Source organism: Aphelocoma coerulescens, chromosome 3 (genome assembly GCF_041296385.1).
Source record: "Aphelocoma coerulescens isolate FSJ_1873_10779 chromosome 3, UR_Acoe_1.0, whole genome shotgun sequence".
Taxonomy (NCBI): domain Eukaryota; kingdom Metazoa; phylum Chordata; class Aves; order Passeriformes; family Corvidae; genus Aphelocoma; species Aphelocoma coerulescens.
In genome coordinates, this window is record NC_091016.1 from 8,908,366 (window position 1) to 8,924,365 (window position 16,000).

At 42.0% G+C, this 16,000-nt stretch overlaps 1 protein-coding gene across 4 annotated transcripts in view; it reads left to right on the forward strand.

The window, feature by feature from the left end:
• MACROD2 (mono-ADP ribosylhydrolase 2) overlaps window positions 1-16,000 on the forward strand; it is an 893,560-nt gene that overhangs the window by 867,677 nt on the left and 9,883 nt on the right. For 3 of the 4 annotated variants that reach the window (XM_069009015.1, XM_069009017.1, XM_069009016.1), the window contains one exon: window positions 15,327-15,410. The exons of the other annotated variant lie outside the window; for it this stretch is intronic. In XM_069009015.1, coding sequence (XP_068865116.1) covers window positions 15,327-15,410 — 84 coding nt within the window. The remainder of the gene's footprint in view (window positions 1-15,326; window positions 15,411-16,000) is intronic. 4 annotated transcript variants of the gene reach the window in all.

Here is a 16,000-nt window from a genome sequence, read left to right on the forward strand (position 1 = left end):
ACCAGGAAAAGCAAAACATAATTTGATTCAGGAGAAGGTGTCCTGGTTTGAGACAAATTCGGAGGAACATCCAAAATGAACATCCTCTGATAGAAGGCAGGTTTCATCCACCCCTTCCCCACCAGGTGTGGGAAAAATTCCTCGGAGGAAAGTGAAAGAAAAACACCTATTTATTTGACAGAAACAATGCACAATGGGAAAAGAATAATGCTAAATAATAAAACCTCTCGCGGTGGAGAGAACCTGGTAAATTTCAGAGTCCTTTCTGTGGGTGTGGCTTTCTCCTCTTCAGACCTGGATCAGCTTGGGCCCCTCCAGGCTCAGGTGTAAGGTCTCCCAGTGTGTTCTGGTATTGTTGAACAATCCAGAAGAGAAGAAGAAGAAAGCAAAGTCCCAGGAAAAAAAGGAGTTTAACTCTCCATCTCTTTCTTCTGAGAAAAGGAGCCAAGAGCCAGGAAAAGCAGGAAGGTGCTTGCCACTGCTCTGCAGCAGCAGCAGCAGCTACCTCTGTGTCCTTGGAGCCCAAACTGCTTTGAAAAGTTTGTCTGGCTTTTTTTCTTTCTCTTGCACCCAGTTTTAAAAGACACAGAAAAGCACAGGAATCATGTCTGGGCATAGAGCAGCGATAGGGGATACACATCATAAAGTCACCCCAAGACAGAAGGTTTTCTTAGAAATATTTTTATGGACTCCACATGTGCTGTTGCAGTGGGTTCCCTGTACAGCAGGACCACACCCTGCCTGAAGGAGGCAGTAGCTGCAATGGCTTTGTCGCAGTGTCAGGGCTTCTGCCAGTCTCCAGCCTGGCACAACATTTCCAAATTATGGCAGGTTTTATCAGGCTGAGGATCAGTGTTTGGGTCCCTCATAAGATTTTCAATCTATTTTCAACATTGTCACAGATATCCAGGGTGAATTGGAACAGCCCTTTAAGGCCCTACCACCCCAAATAATCTCTACACCTGCTAACTGAAATGCCATAGACTTTGGCCTTAAAGCATGTCTCACATACATACTTCTTTTTGGTGCTTACATCAAAGTAACCAGACAGCTAAGTAGGGAAGATTTGGATTTGCCGTGAGCTATACATTTTCTAGGCAAAGACCAATTTTCTGTCTAACAGCCTCTCCCCTTTTAGGGTCTGTATCATTTAAAATAGGTTCTACATGAAGAGAGCCATGAAGGTGTTTATTTTATTTCCTGTATTTTCTTAGATATATAAACATCCAGTGCACCGTTGTGAAAGGAATTTGTTCGGATAGTCAGACTGATGGGTTTTAGTGCACTGAAGTGTAGTAAAAAATGGAAACTATACCATGTGAGTCATCTAGACTTTTAAGCCTACTCAGGAAATCAAAATATATATCTAAAATACATTTATATATACTTAAAGAAACATAATAAACTTGTTTTTAAGATGGTGAAATTTGCTATTTTCGGTGCCCAACAAAACCATGACTCAAGGCCAGTGACTTAATTCTAGGTGACACATCTCCTAATACTTTATGGCTTAGTCCTTCAGTTTTATCTGTGACTCTGAGGAAATGTCTGTCAGGGCTGAAGTCAGGGGATTAGCACTTCTGCATTCTTTTGAAAGCTTCAGTATGAAGTAAGAGAAAAGTGAAAGTAAGAGATGCCAAGGTATTTGGAGACTGTGGGCAGTGAAAATCCTTACACCAGTGTACCAGTCCTTGCAGACCTGGGCCATGTGCACATCTGTAGAGAGCACGCCTGTAGCCTCTAATTCTTACCCTTGTGCTGTGTGCTGGCAAAAGCTCTCTATTACCTTCCAGCTGTGGGTATTCAAGGGAAGAAGAAGAAGAGAGATGTTGCTGCTTGTTGACCCAAGGCTGGAACCACTATGTCAGGTTTTTTTTTTTTCCTAAGCTCAAAATACTTGAAAGATAATGGAAAGGCTCTAGGCATCTTCAAGTTCCTAAGCTAAGAAGGTCTTAATATGAATAAATTGAAAAGTATGGTCCAGATCAAGCAGTCTGAAGAAGTTTAGCTTGAGGAAGTATTTTTAATGTGTGCATGTCATCCTGCTTTAGCAGGACAGAAGTTATTCTCTTCTGGCTTAATTGGTAGAGGTCTTGACTTTGGTGCTAAGATTGCAAATATAAGCCCTTATTTTGTCTGGCACCCTGTAGCAGGGAGCTGGCATTACGGGAAGGGCTAAGTACTCCAGCATGCCAGCCTGGGATTCAGTACTTTTCTATGGCCTGTGGTATTTCTGAATATCCCACAGCCCTGGCTGCTATTCTGGCTGACATTCAGGACAACGTTTTGTAAGGAACCCATGTTATCCATACTAAGACGATTTAAGGAGGTGTTCCTGACTAGTTTCAAGGAAAATTATAGTTACCGTGTTAGACTCAAGTCTGCCAGTTTTCATGATAGACACCAGTTTTATTAGGAGTTCTGCAAATTCTCTTGAAGCAAAAAGAAGGGAAAAGCCAGATTGTTGGTTATAATGTCACTGAGCTTTTTAAGCACAGATTAAAGAGGTGGTGTCACTTAGTGCAGTGAAAATTGGCATGGATTTTTTAAGTCCATGTTCAGGATTCAAAATAGGTGCCCTGAATTTCAAAAATGCTGAGCACATCCAGAACACTTTGTGAAGAGAGCCCCCTTTGAAGCCAGCTGGAGCTGCTGGGAGCTTGGAGCTTTTGAAAAAAATGGATCTAAACTCCCTTTTAAAGTTCTCCTAATGTTAGTCACCTATTGCTGAAAATGCTGACCTATGTGCGCTGGCATCTGGAACAACCTCTGTGGTAAAAGACTGCTGGAAAGAAGGGATATGATCTCCAGTGCTAAAGAGAAAAATCCTTCATTTTTTTGAATGTGTGTTCTCTGATAAGAAACATACTGAGACAGTTTCATCCCCCTTTTTTTCCCCCTCTTTTTTTTCTTAAAGATTTTTGTTCAGTCCTCCAGTTTCTATTTGGTTCCGGGAGGTACAACAGAACTTTGAGAAATTTTCAATAATAGGGAGTGAAGGCAGGATGGTTGAGGAAAAACATGCCTCAGCTTTCCAAAAAAGTTGCTCCAGTTTTTACCCAATGTCGCAGTAACAATCTAGCCATAAGCCAGTCTTGGTCTAACTTGCTGTTTAAATTTGCTATCTTTTGGTACAAATAAGTGTGTGATGTATGTGAAACCCTGTGTAAATTTCTGACCCCTTGTTCTCCTGCTTGTAAAGTTGCCAGAGTGACTGCTAACAGCAGGGTGACTTCTTCAAACAGTGGGAATGAGGTTGTGTACGGGGAAGTGTTGTTTGGAATAAAGTGGTTTGGGAGATGAAAAAGCCCACAGCACATGCCCCCTCCACCTAAACTGAGGAGAAAATCTCATAAATCACAGGACCTGGGTGTTAGTGCTGATAGATGGCAGAGATGATGAACCTGACTGAGGACTTCTCCATAGCAATTTATTGTAGTTCTGATGCATGTTGCTAGCTCTTTGCCTGCCTACTACTACTGAGTCCTTGCATAGGGGTTGAGAAGAAGAAAAGCTGCCTCTCTTAAGTGTCCTGAAATCAGAAGGCTGTTCTTGGTGGTGTCTGCGAACTACTTTTTTAGGTGACTGAAAAACACAGTGGCCTTTCTCTTGCAGTTACTACAGTGCTGAGGTTCTTTTCCCAGGCTTTTTCCCAAACAACAAACTGAAGCCACCTCCATGGCTAGAGACTAATTCAGCACAAGCACTGGGAGTGAGACCCTCTAAAACCAAGAAAAAGCAGGAAGGGACAGGACACAAACAAATACTCACAAAAAAACCCCCTAACTATGTTATATTTCTCCTAACTGGAGAAAGAGAAAGAGCTGTTCAGTTTCAAGCAAACAAATCAGATCCCTGTTTTACAAATCTGAGGTCAGTTGGGAAGTGCTCTGGAGCTGTTTATAGGGAGGGAGGATGATGGTTGTTAGTATTCTTTGCATTGTGTTATCTAAATGTAAATTCCTGTCTCTGATATAAGGTCCTAGCTAGACCCTAGAATTTATAAACCAAACAAAGAATGAAATGTGAAAAAGTTTAGAGGAAAAAATCTGCAGCTGTCTTTGTGTAATTTAAGCTGATATAAATAGAAGAAAAATCAAAGGCAGCAGTGTCACTGCATGTTTTATCTCACATCCTGTGATGCCTATCAGTGTTGTTTCCCATAGAGCCAGAAAGAGCATTTACAATTTTAGAAAACACTGCATGATGGCTCTCTGCAAGGAAAAGAAGCAAGTGTGCAACTGCCAGCACTGACACTTGGTTTTTCCTTGTCTGCCAAATTGCTGTTCTGGAAGCTCTGTTGTGGGCAAAATTTTTCTGTTTCACACTGGTAATTTCGAATTCGGTCCTAAAGTTTTCTTCAAGAAACAGAGCAAATAAAACTCAGTAATTTGACAATCTAATTCCAGTCTTTAGTCTTGCCAGGAAATATTGGCCAAGTCTATCATCATGTGGAAATACTCTCCTGTGGTGCAGATGTTAGCACCCAGGCTGGTGGATTACTTTATTCTAAAGCAACCTACAGGAGTGATCTTCTCCACCGTGCTTTTCAGTGTTCTGGAAATACTCTTGGCTTCATGCTAGGAGATGAGTGTCAGGAGGACAGGTGGGTGTTTCAAGTGTTAAATACCAACTATGCTGTCAGTGTCTCAGTGTCTGGCTGTGCACTTTCCTTTGTCCCCAAGAAATCTGATTCTTAAGAGCTGCCACTGAAATTGGTAGAAGAGCATGATTGCCACCATGCAGCTGAATTGCTTGCTGTAGTATGGAGGTTGTTCTTTTAGTCTTGTCTCAGTTTGGCAATATGTTGCATGTGATTACGTCTGGCACTGCTGTTATCATACAGTGTTTTGGATTGGAAGGGACCTTAAAAACTCTTTAGTTCCTATCCTCCTGCCATTGGCAAGGACACCTTCCAGCAGACCAGGTTGCTAAGAGCCCCATACAACCTGATCTTGAATACTTCCATGGGTGAGTCTTCCACAGCTTCTCTGAGCAACCTGTGCCAGTGCCTCACCACACTTGATTTAGGGTTCAAATCACCACTCATGATTTAGGTCCTCACATGCCTTAGTTATATACAGTCTCTGTTCAGAAGAGGATGTGGTCGTTCCCTGCTGGCATAGAACAGCTGAAGGTTAGAGCAACCCTTCCTCTGATTTAGTCCTGTTATTTGCTGGGGAAACATCTTACTCCATGTCACTGCTATAAAATTTTTTGCTCTTATATTCATCCAGTTATCAGCAGAAATTAAAAATGGCATCCATGCTTAGGAGGTAATACACATTTTCAGTATGTTTGCTTTTCCTCCCATTCCTTTGAGGCTGGCTCACTGCTGTGAAAAAGGATGCCAGGCTTTCAGAGGAGAAAGCGGGGCAGCCATCAGCATTAATGACATCCTCTGACAGCAACAGCTACATGGATCTCCAAAAGCCAGATTATAGCCTTGGCTTCTCTCCACAGGCGCTTTCAGAGCAGGGTGGGAAGTATCACCTTGGGTAACATATCCATCTCTCTGCATATTCCCTTCTTTACAGAGAGAAAACAACTCCCAGCAATTTATTTATGAAGAATTGTTTACTGCCCTTGAACACAGATATACACAAATGTGTCCCTGTGTGCGTGTTTTATTTAAACACCTGTTCTGTTTTGATGAGTCACCATCAAGATCTGAAAAAAACAGTCCTGAAAACTTGAATAGGTGAGGAGCTCAGTAACAAAATGAGTCCTTTAGAGCAGATTTGTATTTGTCACCATATAGTTAAAGCTGACTGTAAAATTTTGGCTTTGAAGAAATTGGAACAGGGTTCTACTAAGAAAAAGAAAGAATAGTACCTTTCTGTCTCAGTTTGAAAGACAAGTGTCTGCCAAGGAAGGTGGGATCCTCCCTTGGAATGGAGAATATGACCTCATTCCCTCTGAATTATAATAAATTTGAAATTAAGGAGCTTTCAGGCAAAGATCTGGGAAAGAGAATAACAGTTCTTTACTAGCATATATATGGATAACAAGGCAAACAAACAACAACACCGGCAGCAGCAGCAAACAGAGCAGAAGCCCAGCCCCAGCCTCTCTGGGCCGCAGGCGGTTTCCCCTCGGGTGCAGTTCCGCTCACAGCTGGCAGGGGCGCCGGGGGCTCCCGGCCGGGCAGGGCGGCTGCGATGGTTCCCCGCGCCTGCAGGGGGCGCTGTGGCGCGAGCTCGGCCGCATCTCCCTCACGGGGTAATGGCGGGTGAGACGATGGAAGGGATGGAAAAAGGGTTTCCTTTGCAAACCCCCAGGGACAGCTGATCCCGGTGCCCCTCTGGATAGCGAAATGAGCTGTAGCAGGAACCTCGGAAGCAGCAAGGTGGAACAGCAGGGACAAGTGGGGAATTGCTCCCGTGGGTAGCTCACCTGTGATGGCTGGTCCCTGGGTGCAGGCTGTGCAGAGGGGGCGGCCCCTGGAGAGGAACAGAGTGCTGCTGGGTCCCAGAGCGGCGCGCACTGGCTCTGGGCTCTCCAACAGCAGAGAAGCAAAGAAGCAAGCCAGCAAGCCCAGTCACAGTGCCAAAGGGAAAGAAATGAAAAAGAAACAGGCAAAAACCACAAAGCAACAGTATCCCTGGTCAGAGACACCATGCTGCATTGCCAGCTGATTCACCCTCCCAGAGGGAAAGAGCTGCCCCTTGCGCACCCTCCGCCACCAACTTTTGCAGGAACCCCCAGACTGGCTCTCACCCATCGAGATACTCCCAGAGCCATTGCGGGGGGGGGGGGGCGAGGGCCAGTGACCACCCCGACACAAAACAAAAAATCAAAAATTGAATGGGATAAAAAAACATCCCAAGACACTTTGATTTAATTGCTTTTTGAAAAATTATAATTATTTAATTATTGACACAATTATTGTGTCTTGGCAGGAGAAAAAGATGTGATAAGGATCATCTGTAAGGTCTTTGTTATTGAGTCCTGCTAATTACTGCTTCTTTACGAGCAAATGTGTTTTACTTTTAAAAGAAAGGTGCTGGAGCGAATCCAGAGAATGGCAACAGAGCTTGGTGAAGGGTCTGGAGCACAAGTCCTAAAAGGAGCAGCCAAGGAAACTGGGGATATTTAGGCTGGAGAAAAGGAGGCTCAGGGAGGGACCTCACTGCTCTTTACAACTCCCTGAAAGGAGGCTGTAGTGAGGTGGGTGTTGGTCTCTTCTGCCATGTCTCAAGTGAAAGGATGAGAGGAAATGGCCTAAGCTGTGCCAGAGGAGGGTCAGATTAGATATCAGGAAAAACAAAATCACTGAAAGAGTGCTTTGGTATTGAAATAAGTTGCCCAGGGATCTGGTGGAGTCACTATCTCTAAAAGTGCTCAAGAGCCATCTGGATGTGGCACTTAGGGATACAGTTTAGGCCTGATTTCGTGGTGCTGGGTTGAGGGTTGGACTACATGATCTTGAAGGTCTCTTCCAACTTTGTGATTCTGTGATTCTATGATATGATGATCACCTTGGTTTTAGGAAGCTAACAGTTTTCTAAAATTAAAACAGAGTACTTGGGCAGGAGCTGATGAACCTTCAGAAAGGCAAGTGCTCTTTCCAAATAGCAAGACATTTCAGTCAAGAATGCTCTATCTCTGGTTATCCAAATTTTGAGGTTTGTGGTGGGTTTTATTTGTTTTGGGGTTTTAAAAATATTTTTTATTTTGCATGCTGGCTGTGGTATACTTATATCACAAAAGGTTTGAGAATTACAGCGTACCTATTCCTACCTGTTCCATCTATTAGCAAAACTTTGTTCAACTTCATGTGCCTCTCCTTGATATAAATATTCTGTTTTATTTTAAGCTGCAAAATTTAGGTTGGGGTCTCTGGATAAATATCAGGGAAGAATCTTTCTTCCACATTATATATTTTTACTGCATTTCATTTAAGTCCATACACTCTCAGCTGTTGTCCACTTTGAAGCTCATTCGTCATAATTTCGGTAATAGTCTCCTTGAAAAGGAATTGAACAGAGTATTTTCTAAAGCTCCTTTTTCGCTTAGCAGTAACCTCTTTCAGAAGCAGTGGCCTCAGAAATAAGTGGTTGCAAGCCAGAAGGATGAGAAGCCTCCTCTGTACATTTTTATAAGCTTGGGCAAAGCCTCCTTTTGCCCTGTGTGGATGAAGTGGGGACTCCATGAAAGGTGAGGGTGCATGCCTGAGAGGAACTCTTCTAACTTCCAGATCTTCAGCAGTTTGAGGTTCTCTGAGGTTCTTCCCCTCTTCTTCCTCATCTTTTCCTTATACTTTCAATTATAAATATTGTTTCTGTTCACTACAGGTACCCATCTGGTTCTTGCCCTGCTGCTCAAATCTGAGAACTGTCTGAGTCTCCTTTATGTTTGGAGTGATTCCTTTGGAGAAAAATGGAAAGTTTCTTTCCCTTTTTTTGAAATAAATTATCACATTCTGACCAATCCATCCTGCTTAGGAGATCCAGGATCTCTTTGCTATCACAGTCTGCTTTTCTGCAGTTTCCTCAAGATCATTTGAAGTGCTCAGAAAATACAGTGAATTGCAAGATTGGAAAGGAGTAGGGGCAGAGTATGTGCTGCTGATGACAGCACAGGCTATTAAGTTGTTCTGGTTTTTAGTGGGTGGACTGAAGGGAAAGAAGGGCCTATTAAAGCCTTTGGGCTCCCTCATTGGTTCATCAAAATTAAGGCCAGGAGTCTGCACCAAAGATTAATGGTGCAAAGAGGAATTAAAGCTGCTGGAGAGAACTGTTGTGCTACCAAGTATGTGGTGATGAGCATGGTGAGTGTGTGTTGAACACTGATGTTGTGATGGGAGTAGAGGTGCAAGTATCATTCAGCAGGTGGCTGACTCACGTGGCCACAGAATCCAGAAGATATTTCTGAATGCCCAGCATCATTCCTTTTGGTGAAAGGCATGCCTTAGGAAATATGGAGATGTCCTGAGGCTTACACAAAAGGGTCCCATAGTGCTCTCATTCCTCACACCTACACAGTTTTTTTTAGGATGAGGCAGGTAGTGATGAGGAACTGAACCAAATCATTAGTGAGTTTCATAAATGGCAGGAAAATATGACTGAATGGGAAAGAGAGGTAAATAATCATACCATTTCTGTTCCCTTCCCTTGTCATAATGTTACTGAGCATGCTATCTGCCTTATTTGTAGGCAGGGATGGAACACAAGTGCTTTAGAAGCCATTCAGGACAGGTGATCTACTAGTTTGATCACAACCAGGCAACATTTTAGTTGTGTTAACAGCCAGCAGTTGAGGGATCAGATGAAATTTTCTGTGTGCTCCATTTCAGACATTCTATGCTCCAGGCTTCTTCTCTGATGAAATGTTTCAGAAAAAGAGCACCTGGAAAACAATGACTCAGCCTTTTACATAGCTAGGCCTTTTCCAGAATAAAACAAAAAATCAAAAAGGCTTTTCTTAAAACAATGTACCTTATATTATTATATACCTTATGTATATATACCAATGTACCTTATTATTATTTTAGATATGCCAAATTTGTATGGCTCTTATGGACCATATTGCTGAGCAACAATCCTCACTAGCCTCCCATTCCCACCTTTGGAGAACGGTAGGCACAATAAGATTTACTAACAGTATGTTTAATAAAAGGCTGGAAGGGGATAGGGATAAGCAAATTTTAGACACTTTTAAAATGCATTTTTGAAAAATTGCCATTCAGCTTGAGCTGGAAATAACAGTGGCTGGGAGCACAATGCCTTTAGGTACAGTCATGTGCACAAACCCAGAGAGCTGAACTGACACATATTGCACTGGAGGGACAGGGAGATTCATTGCTCTTTGTTACTTTGGAAAACAAAGCCAAAATGCCAAAAAAGAGGGTAAACACTCCTTTAACAATGAAGGGGCTGCAGAAAGAATCCGGAATGATGGTCGCTCAGTGCCCTGAAAAGCCCAGCAAAGCTGGTACAGTAGCCAGCACACCCTCCTCTGAAATCTGCATCCTTGAGTTTTCTTTCATCTGTGGTGAATAATTGCTGGGGATGGGATGGTAGTTGATCAAGGTGTAACATTCCATGATATAACAGATGGAGTTGTTTGTTATTTACTGAGCCACGCTGAATAGCGAGAGGCATGGTGGTGGCAGTGCCATTCCTGCAGATTCGGAGCTGTTGAGCTTGACCTGTGCATTTCAGAAGGACAGCAAGGGAGAAAACTGCCCTCCAGCTTGAACATAATGAAGTACAGATGGAAAATGATTGCTGGTTTTTTTCTTAAGAGCCCTGAGAGCAGCAGGTTGGGTGGTTATACCTGTAGAGCCATACAAGGAGACAGCATAAATATTTGATGTGGTAGAATCCAGTCTGATTAAAAGAGTCAGTCATCCCAGATAGATATTGAACAGGAGTCAAAGAGAATCCTTGTATCACAGACAGCTTCAGTTTCTAAATGAGGCAGCATTTATAATGGTACTAAAATACAGCCATAAACAAAGTGCATGAAGGCTTGATAGTCACATTAGCAAAGCGCTACAATGAAATTACTGGAAAGAAGGAAAAAAACAACTGGCTATTTGCAGAGCAAGAAAATGGGAACTGGTTTTGACAGATAAGACAATACAGCTGTTGGTCAGAAACGTTTTGTCTCTCTTTTTTGTTGTTACTGCATATGAAAAATGGCGCCTTCCAATTTTAAACAGAGAAATTTGGATTTTTTTTTTTTTTTTTTTTTTTTTTAACACACCTGACTCTCAGAGTCTCATGATTAGGGGAAACATGTTTACAGCTAAACTCAAAACAATAAATTTTATTCAGTGGGTATGAATTGGGAAAATTTGGGTTGTTCAGAATAGCTGTAACATAGTTTTCATATTGCATAATGACAGAGGTAATTTTTTCAAAGTACGTAACACAAGTAGAAGCAACTGCTCTACAAATAATTTAAAGCTAATTAATTTCTTCAGGTTGCAAATTGTCCAGGAGCAGGATAGTATTTAATTTGAATCCCTGTGGCAACACCCAAAATTGCTGAGCAGACCAGCTGTGGGAATAATGGCATTGCCATTTTGCCTGTAAAAATCGTAGTTTTCTGGACTGTAGTAATATTGATAACTCTTTTGTCCCTCAAATATTCAGAATGATCTTAGGGCCAGGATTTCCCACTTATTACAAGACTTCTAAAATTGGGGAATTTTTTAAGATTTAAGTTATCATGGAGTATGTGATTACAGTGACAGAACTAATTTACACATGAAACTTGTTCTTCTGTTTGTCTTAAAGGGAGTCCCTGACATTATTAACCAGCTAGGAACTAAGAGCAGGAACCCAGGTTCCTGTTTCAGAGCCCACTTGACATCCTTTACCCACACCCAATGCCAAGGCTGGTCTTGAAGGCTGGGCTCTGCCAAGAGAACCCCCCTTGAGACTCATCAAAGAGGAATAAACATCCTTAAGGTAGGCAGCTCAGAGCAGAAACTCAGTTCTTGGGTTGTTACAGCTTCTAAGCCTACACTGTTGCCTGCTTTTATTGCTTGAAATAAATGTAAACCTTGTCCAAAGGGAGAAGGAGGGTGATGAGGAGGACAAGAGTTACACTTTTTACTTGTTAGAATTTATTGGGAGTTTGGAAAACAGATGTCTAACCTCTATGCTTGGGCAATTTTTAAATTGATGCTAAGGTATGAAGAGCTACGACAACTTCATGTGAGTCTTGTAAACAGTACATGAATCTAGAGGGGGAAAAAAGTCATATTTCTCTAGAGAGAATTATGTATTAACTGTAAGCACATGGAACATGTAACATTGTGACTATTAAGGGGAAAAAGAAGAGATGAAATAAGAGTACAGAGATTTCTATCTTCCTGGTATATACTTGTCTTATTCATTGGAAAAGGCTGGGAGCCTTGCTTGCCCATGCCAGGAGCCCATTGTTTCTTAGTGCTGAGCTAGTTGTGTAACTAGTCAGCAAAGGGCTCAGGTAATGAGCTCTGGCAGGAGCGCAATTGGAAATGGGAATTGATATTGAAAGCAGTATCTCCCGGGCTCCCTCCCCTTCAGGAACCCTCAGCTCCTGCGTAGAGACCTGAAATCCTTTGCTTGTTTGTGCTTTAACCTGAAGCAATCAAATCAAGGGAGAGGCCTCATGAATAAATTCGTTGTCAAGGCAGTTTCTGGTATTGATCAAATTCTGCTGTTTATGTGAATTGAGCTGATCTCAGAGTGGCACTTGAATTGACTGCACAGCAGAGGAGCTATTTTGGATAGTACCCTTTCCACATGCATGGCAGTATAGTGAATGTTCCTGTGCCCATCCCACAGTAATAATGAAGGAAGAAATTAAATTTATATTAACTGAATCTGTAAATCTTCACAAAAAGGGGACAGTGTACTGTGCAAGCCTCTTCCCAAGATTTGCAGTGGTGCTCAGCTTTGTAAAAGTTTAAAATATCTTCTGCCTAGTTTGACCCTGAACATTGTTTCCCACTATCATTTTCTTGCTGACAATATCCAACAGTAAACCCCCAGTGTAAAAAAACACTGATACTGCAGCAATCCCCTTCTAGAAAGGATGGGGAATCAGCATTTCAAACATGGAAAGAAGGTGAAAAAGCAGAACAAAAGCAACTCTTCTGACAGTATTTATGATCCTAAACCTCTGAAAAAAGTAATTTTGCAGATCTGTTGATATTGTTGTTACTCCTCCTAGCCCCTTTCTAGACTTGCCATCCCCCATCCCATGCCTGATTTTATACCTGCAAATGGGAGAGGATTGGGACAAAACACACATGCAGAAATTTACACAGGAACATGTGTCCACAGAATGCCTTCCCTTTCATTAGCCTCCATCATCATCACTTCCTGCTATGCCAATAAACCTTTGCACCTGTCAGCTGCATAAGAGATTTCTGAAATGGAAAGCGGGAAACCTTTCAGCAATTTGGTGAAGCCAGGCATGCAAGCTGTTAACGATCTTGCAGTAAGGGCTGGGAACTTCAGGTCATCTTCAGGCAGTGACAACAGGAGAAACTGGGAGGCAAGACATAACCTGTCATATCATATCTCCTTTATTTTGTTAACAGATGGTGGTTTAGAGGAGTCAAAGTCAGAGTCACAGGCAGCAGCTGCCAGTCAGAGCACATTGGTGTTTAGCAGACATCCCAAATACTAAATCAGACATCAGGGTGTCTTGGTGAGAAGGGCTGCAGGCTGTACTCACGTAGAGACAGTCAATAGGACAAGAGGGAATGGTTTTAACCTGAAAGAGTAGGTTTAAGACTGGATATTAGGAGGAAGTTCTTTACTCAGAGGGTGGTGAGGCCCTGGCACATACTGTCTTGTGAAGCTGTCATTGCCCCATCCCTCAAGGTGTTTCAAGGCCAGGCTGGATGAGGCTTGGAACAGCCTGGTCTAGTGGAAGGTGTCTCTGCCCATGGCAGGGGGATTGGAACTAAATGGTTTTTAAGCTTCCTCCCAGCCCACACAATTATTCAGTGATTTTTCAAAATTTTATTTTTCATAGAGCTGCTTCCCTCAGATAATCAAAATGTATCACAATCTGAATGTCTGTGTATCTTCCTTGATTAATCAGTGTTTTCATGGTCCCTCAAATTTCATATTGATTTTGCCAGGAGAAGTCAGGCAGGGATTTTGAAACACCTGCTCAGTCTTGTACTTGACAAATTCCTGCCATATACATGATTTGTGTGGGGTCACCTGGGTTTATCCTTTGCATGAGCCAAAAAGACAGGTGGGAGAGCACTGGGAAATCTTGGGGATGTTGGTGCATAAAAAACTTCAGGAGATAACCACACTCACTCTCATGAATTCCCTGGAGAAGGATCTGGGGTTTGAGGCACCCACAAAGGGGCCATTTAAGGCACTCGCAGATATGCAGCATTCTCAGTCACAGATGTTTACAGGCATTTTGTTTGTGTCTGTGTTGAGATGATTTTAAACCAGTGAGGAAGAGGTGAAGCTTGTGATACAATGATCCATGGAAAAGTTTCTGCATGAGAAGTAAGGTCTGCTAAAATTATGAGTAACATTTCCATCACTGTAAAGTCATCCATCCCCCAAGCTTGGTAGAACCATAGGTCAGGCATTGGAATAGGGTGCCCAGGGAAGTGGTGGAATCCCCAACCCTGAAAGTGTTCAGAAGATGAGTGGATGTGGCACTTGAGGACATGGTTTTGTGGTGTATGTAGCAGTGTGGGGTTAACAGTTGGACTTGATCATAGGGGTCTTTTCCTACCTTAACAATTCCATGATTCTGTGTCTCTATAGGTAGTGTGCCAGAAGTTGCCAATGAAAATAGCATTGCCTTCAGAGCAAGAAGAGAGGAAACTAAATTCCCCATGACACCATGGGTTTGCAGATAAAATTAGAAGGAAAAGTGGCTGAAATTTTCAGTGGTAGATACATTTTTATGGACAAAATAAATGTAGTACACTCCAGTGGACTTAAAAAACCCACTTTAGAATTCCACAGGAAAAAGAAGGAGGTTTTTGAGAGGTGGTGAAGGTTTAATCTGTGTTGCTGAAGGGGTACATTATTTCAGTTTAAGAATAAAATGTTTTTGAAATATCTGAGTCCTTACTACACTCTGCTGTCTCATTATAACCACCCAAATGCCCGGATCACTTAGTGACCAGTCACCTGCTATCCTGTAGTTCAGTCACAGGATGGGTGCAAAGGCTTTACAGCAGCCACAAAAGTAGAGAAGTAGCATGATGGAATGTAAATAAAAATTGGCTTCTTAGCCAATGGCAGAATAGTAGAACTCTGTCTAAAACAGCAAATCCATTTTTTTTTCATTTTCAAATATTGTTAGAGTTTGAATGCAAGCTTCCAGACAAACCTGAGGCAGAAGAGATAAAAAATGTTGAGTTATAGTGATAAAATGCATTTTCCTACATTCATATTCTAGTTTTTCTCTGAGTACCTAGTATATTTGAATTCTTCACTGTATTTATTTTCTTTCTGCTAGCTAGAGAAACTTTATAACAGTGAGTAAGTCCCCATCATATATTTCATTTTATGAGCAGAAGGAATTCTCTAAAAGTGATGAGAAAAGAATGGTGGGGAGGCAGAAGCACACACCACGATGCAGTTTTAACAATCCCAGTTAAAAAGAGCATGAATTGCTAAAAATATTCAGGCAATTATTTTCAAACCATGTTCCTCCCCCTATATCCTCTGTCCTCTTCTCTAGTGGGTGCCACTATACAGCAGTGAAGTCTACAAAGGTAAGAGCATGCCAGAAGGATAACAAAAAACCAGGCATGAGGAGTCTGAGAATTAGACATTAATCAGGTACTGTGAGTATTGATTTTTCTCCTTCTTTGGCTTATATTATAGGGATACAAGAGCAAGAGGAAACTTCTGTGGAGCCTATGAAAATTGACCTTGCAAGTCAAGCAGCAGACGTTTCAAATAAGGATGGTATGTTGTTCTATTGTTTTTAATTAATTTTTTAGGGTAATGGCTTTAAACTGAGAAAGGGCATGTTTAGATTCGATATTAGTAAGGAATTGTTCACTGTGAGGATAGCAAGGCAGTAGAACAGGTTGCCCAGAGAGCTGTGGATGCCCCATTCCTGGAAGTGTTCAAGGCCAGGCTTGCGAGGGCTTGGAACAACTTGCTCTGGTGGAAGTCTCCTTGCCCATGGGAGGGGAGTGTAACTAGATGGTCTTTAAAGTCCTTTCCAAGCAGAACCATTCTATGATTCTGTGTATTGTCCTGAAGTTGATACCTAGCATTGCCTTTCTGGAGTTTGTTTATATGTTTCCTCCTAAAAAAATTGAGTTATATTTATAATCTCTTCAACTGAGTAATTTTGAGAGTTTCTACTGTCTTGTGAGTCTGGCGGAAGTAAATTTCAGCGCTGTAGCCCTGCTTTTTCAGTTAATTGGGTTAATGTGTTCAGTTGGTATGTTCCACACTGCCTGCCTTTTAACTAAGTAATATTTTAGACCCAGTGTAGTTTTGGTCTTGATATCGAATTGGCCAAGAGGTTGGGGGTTTAATACTGC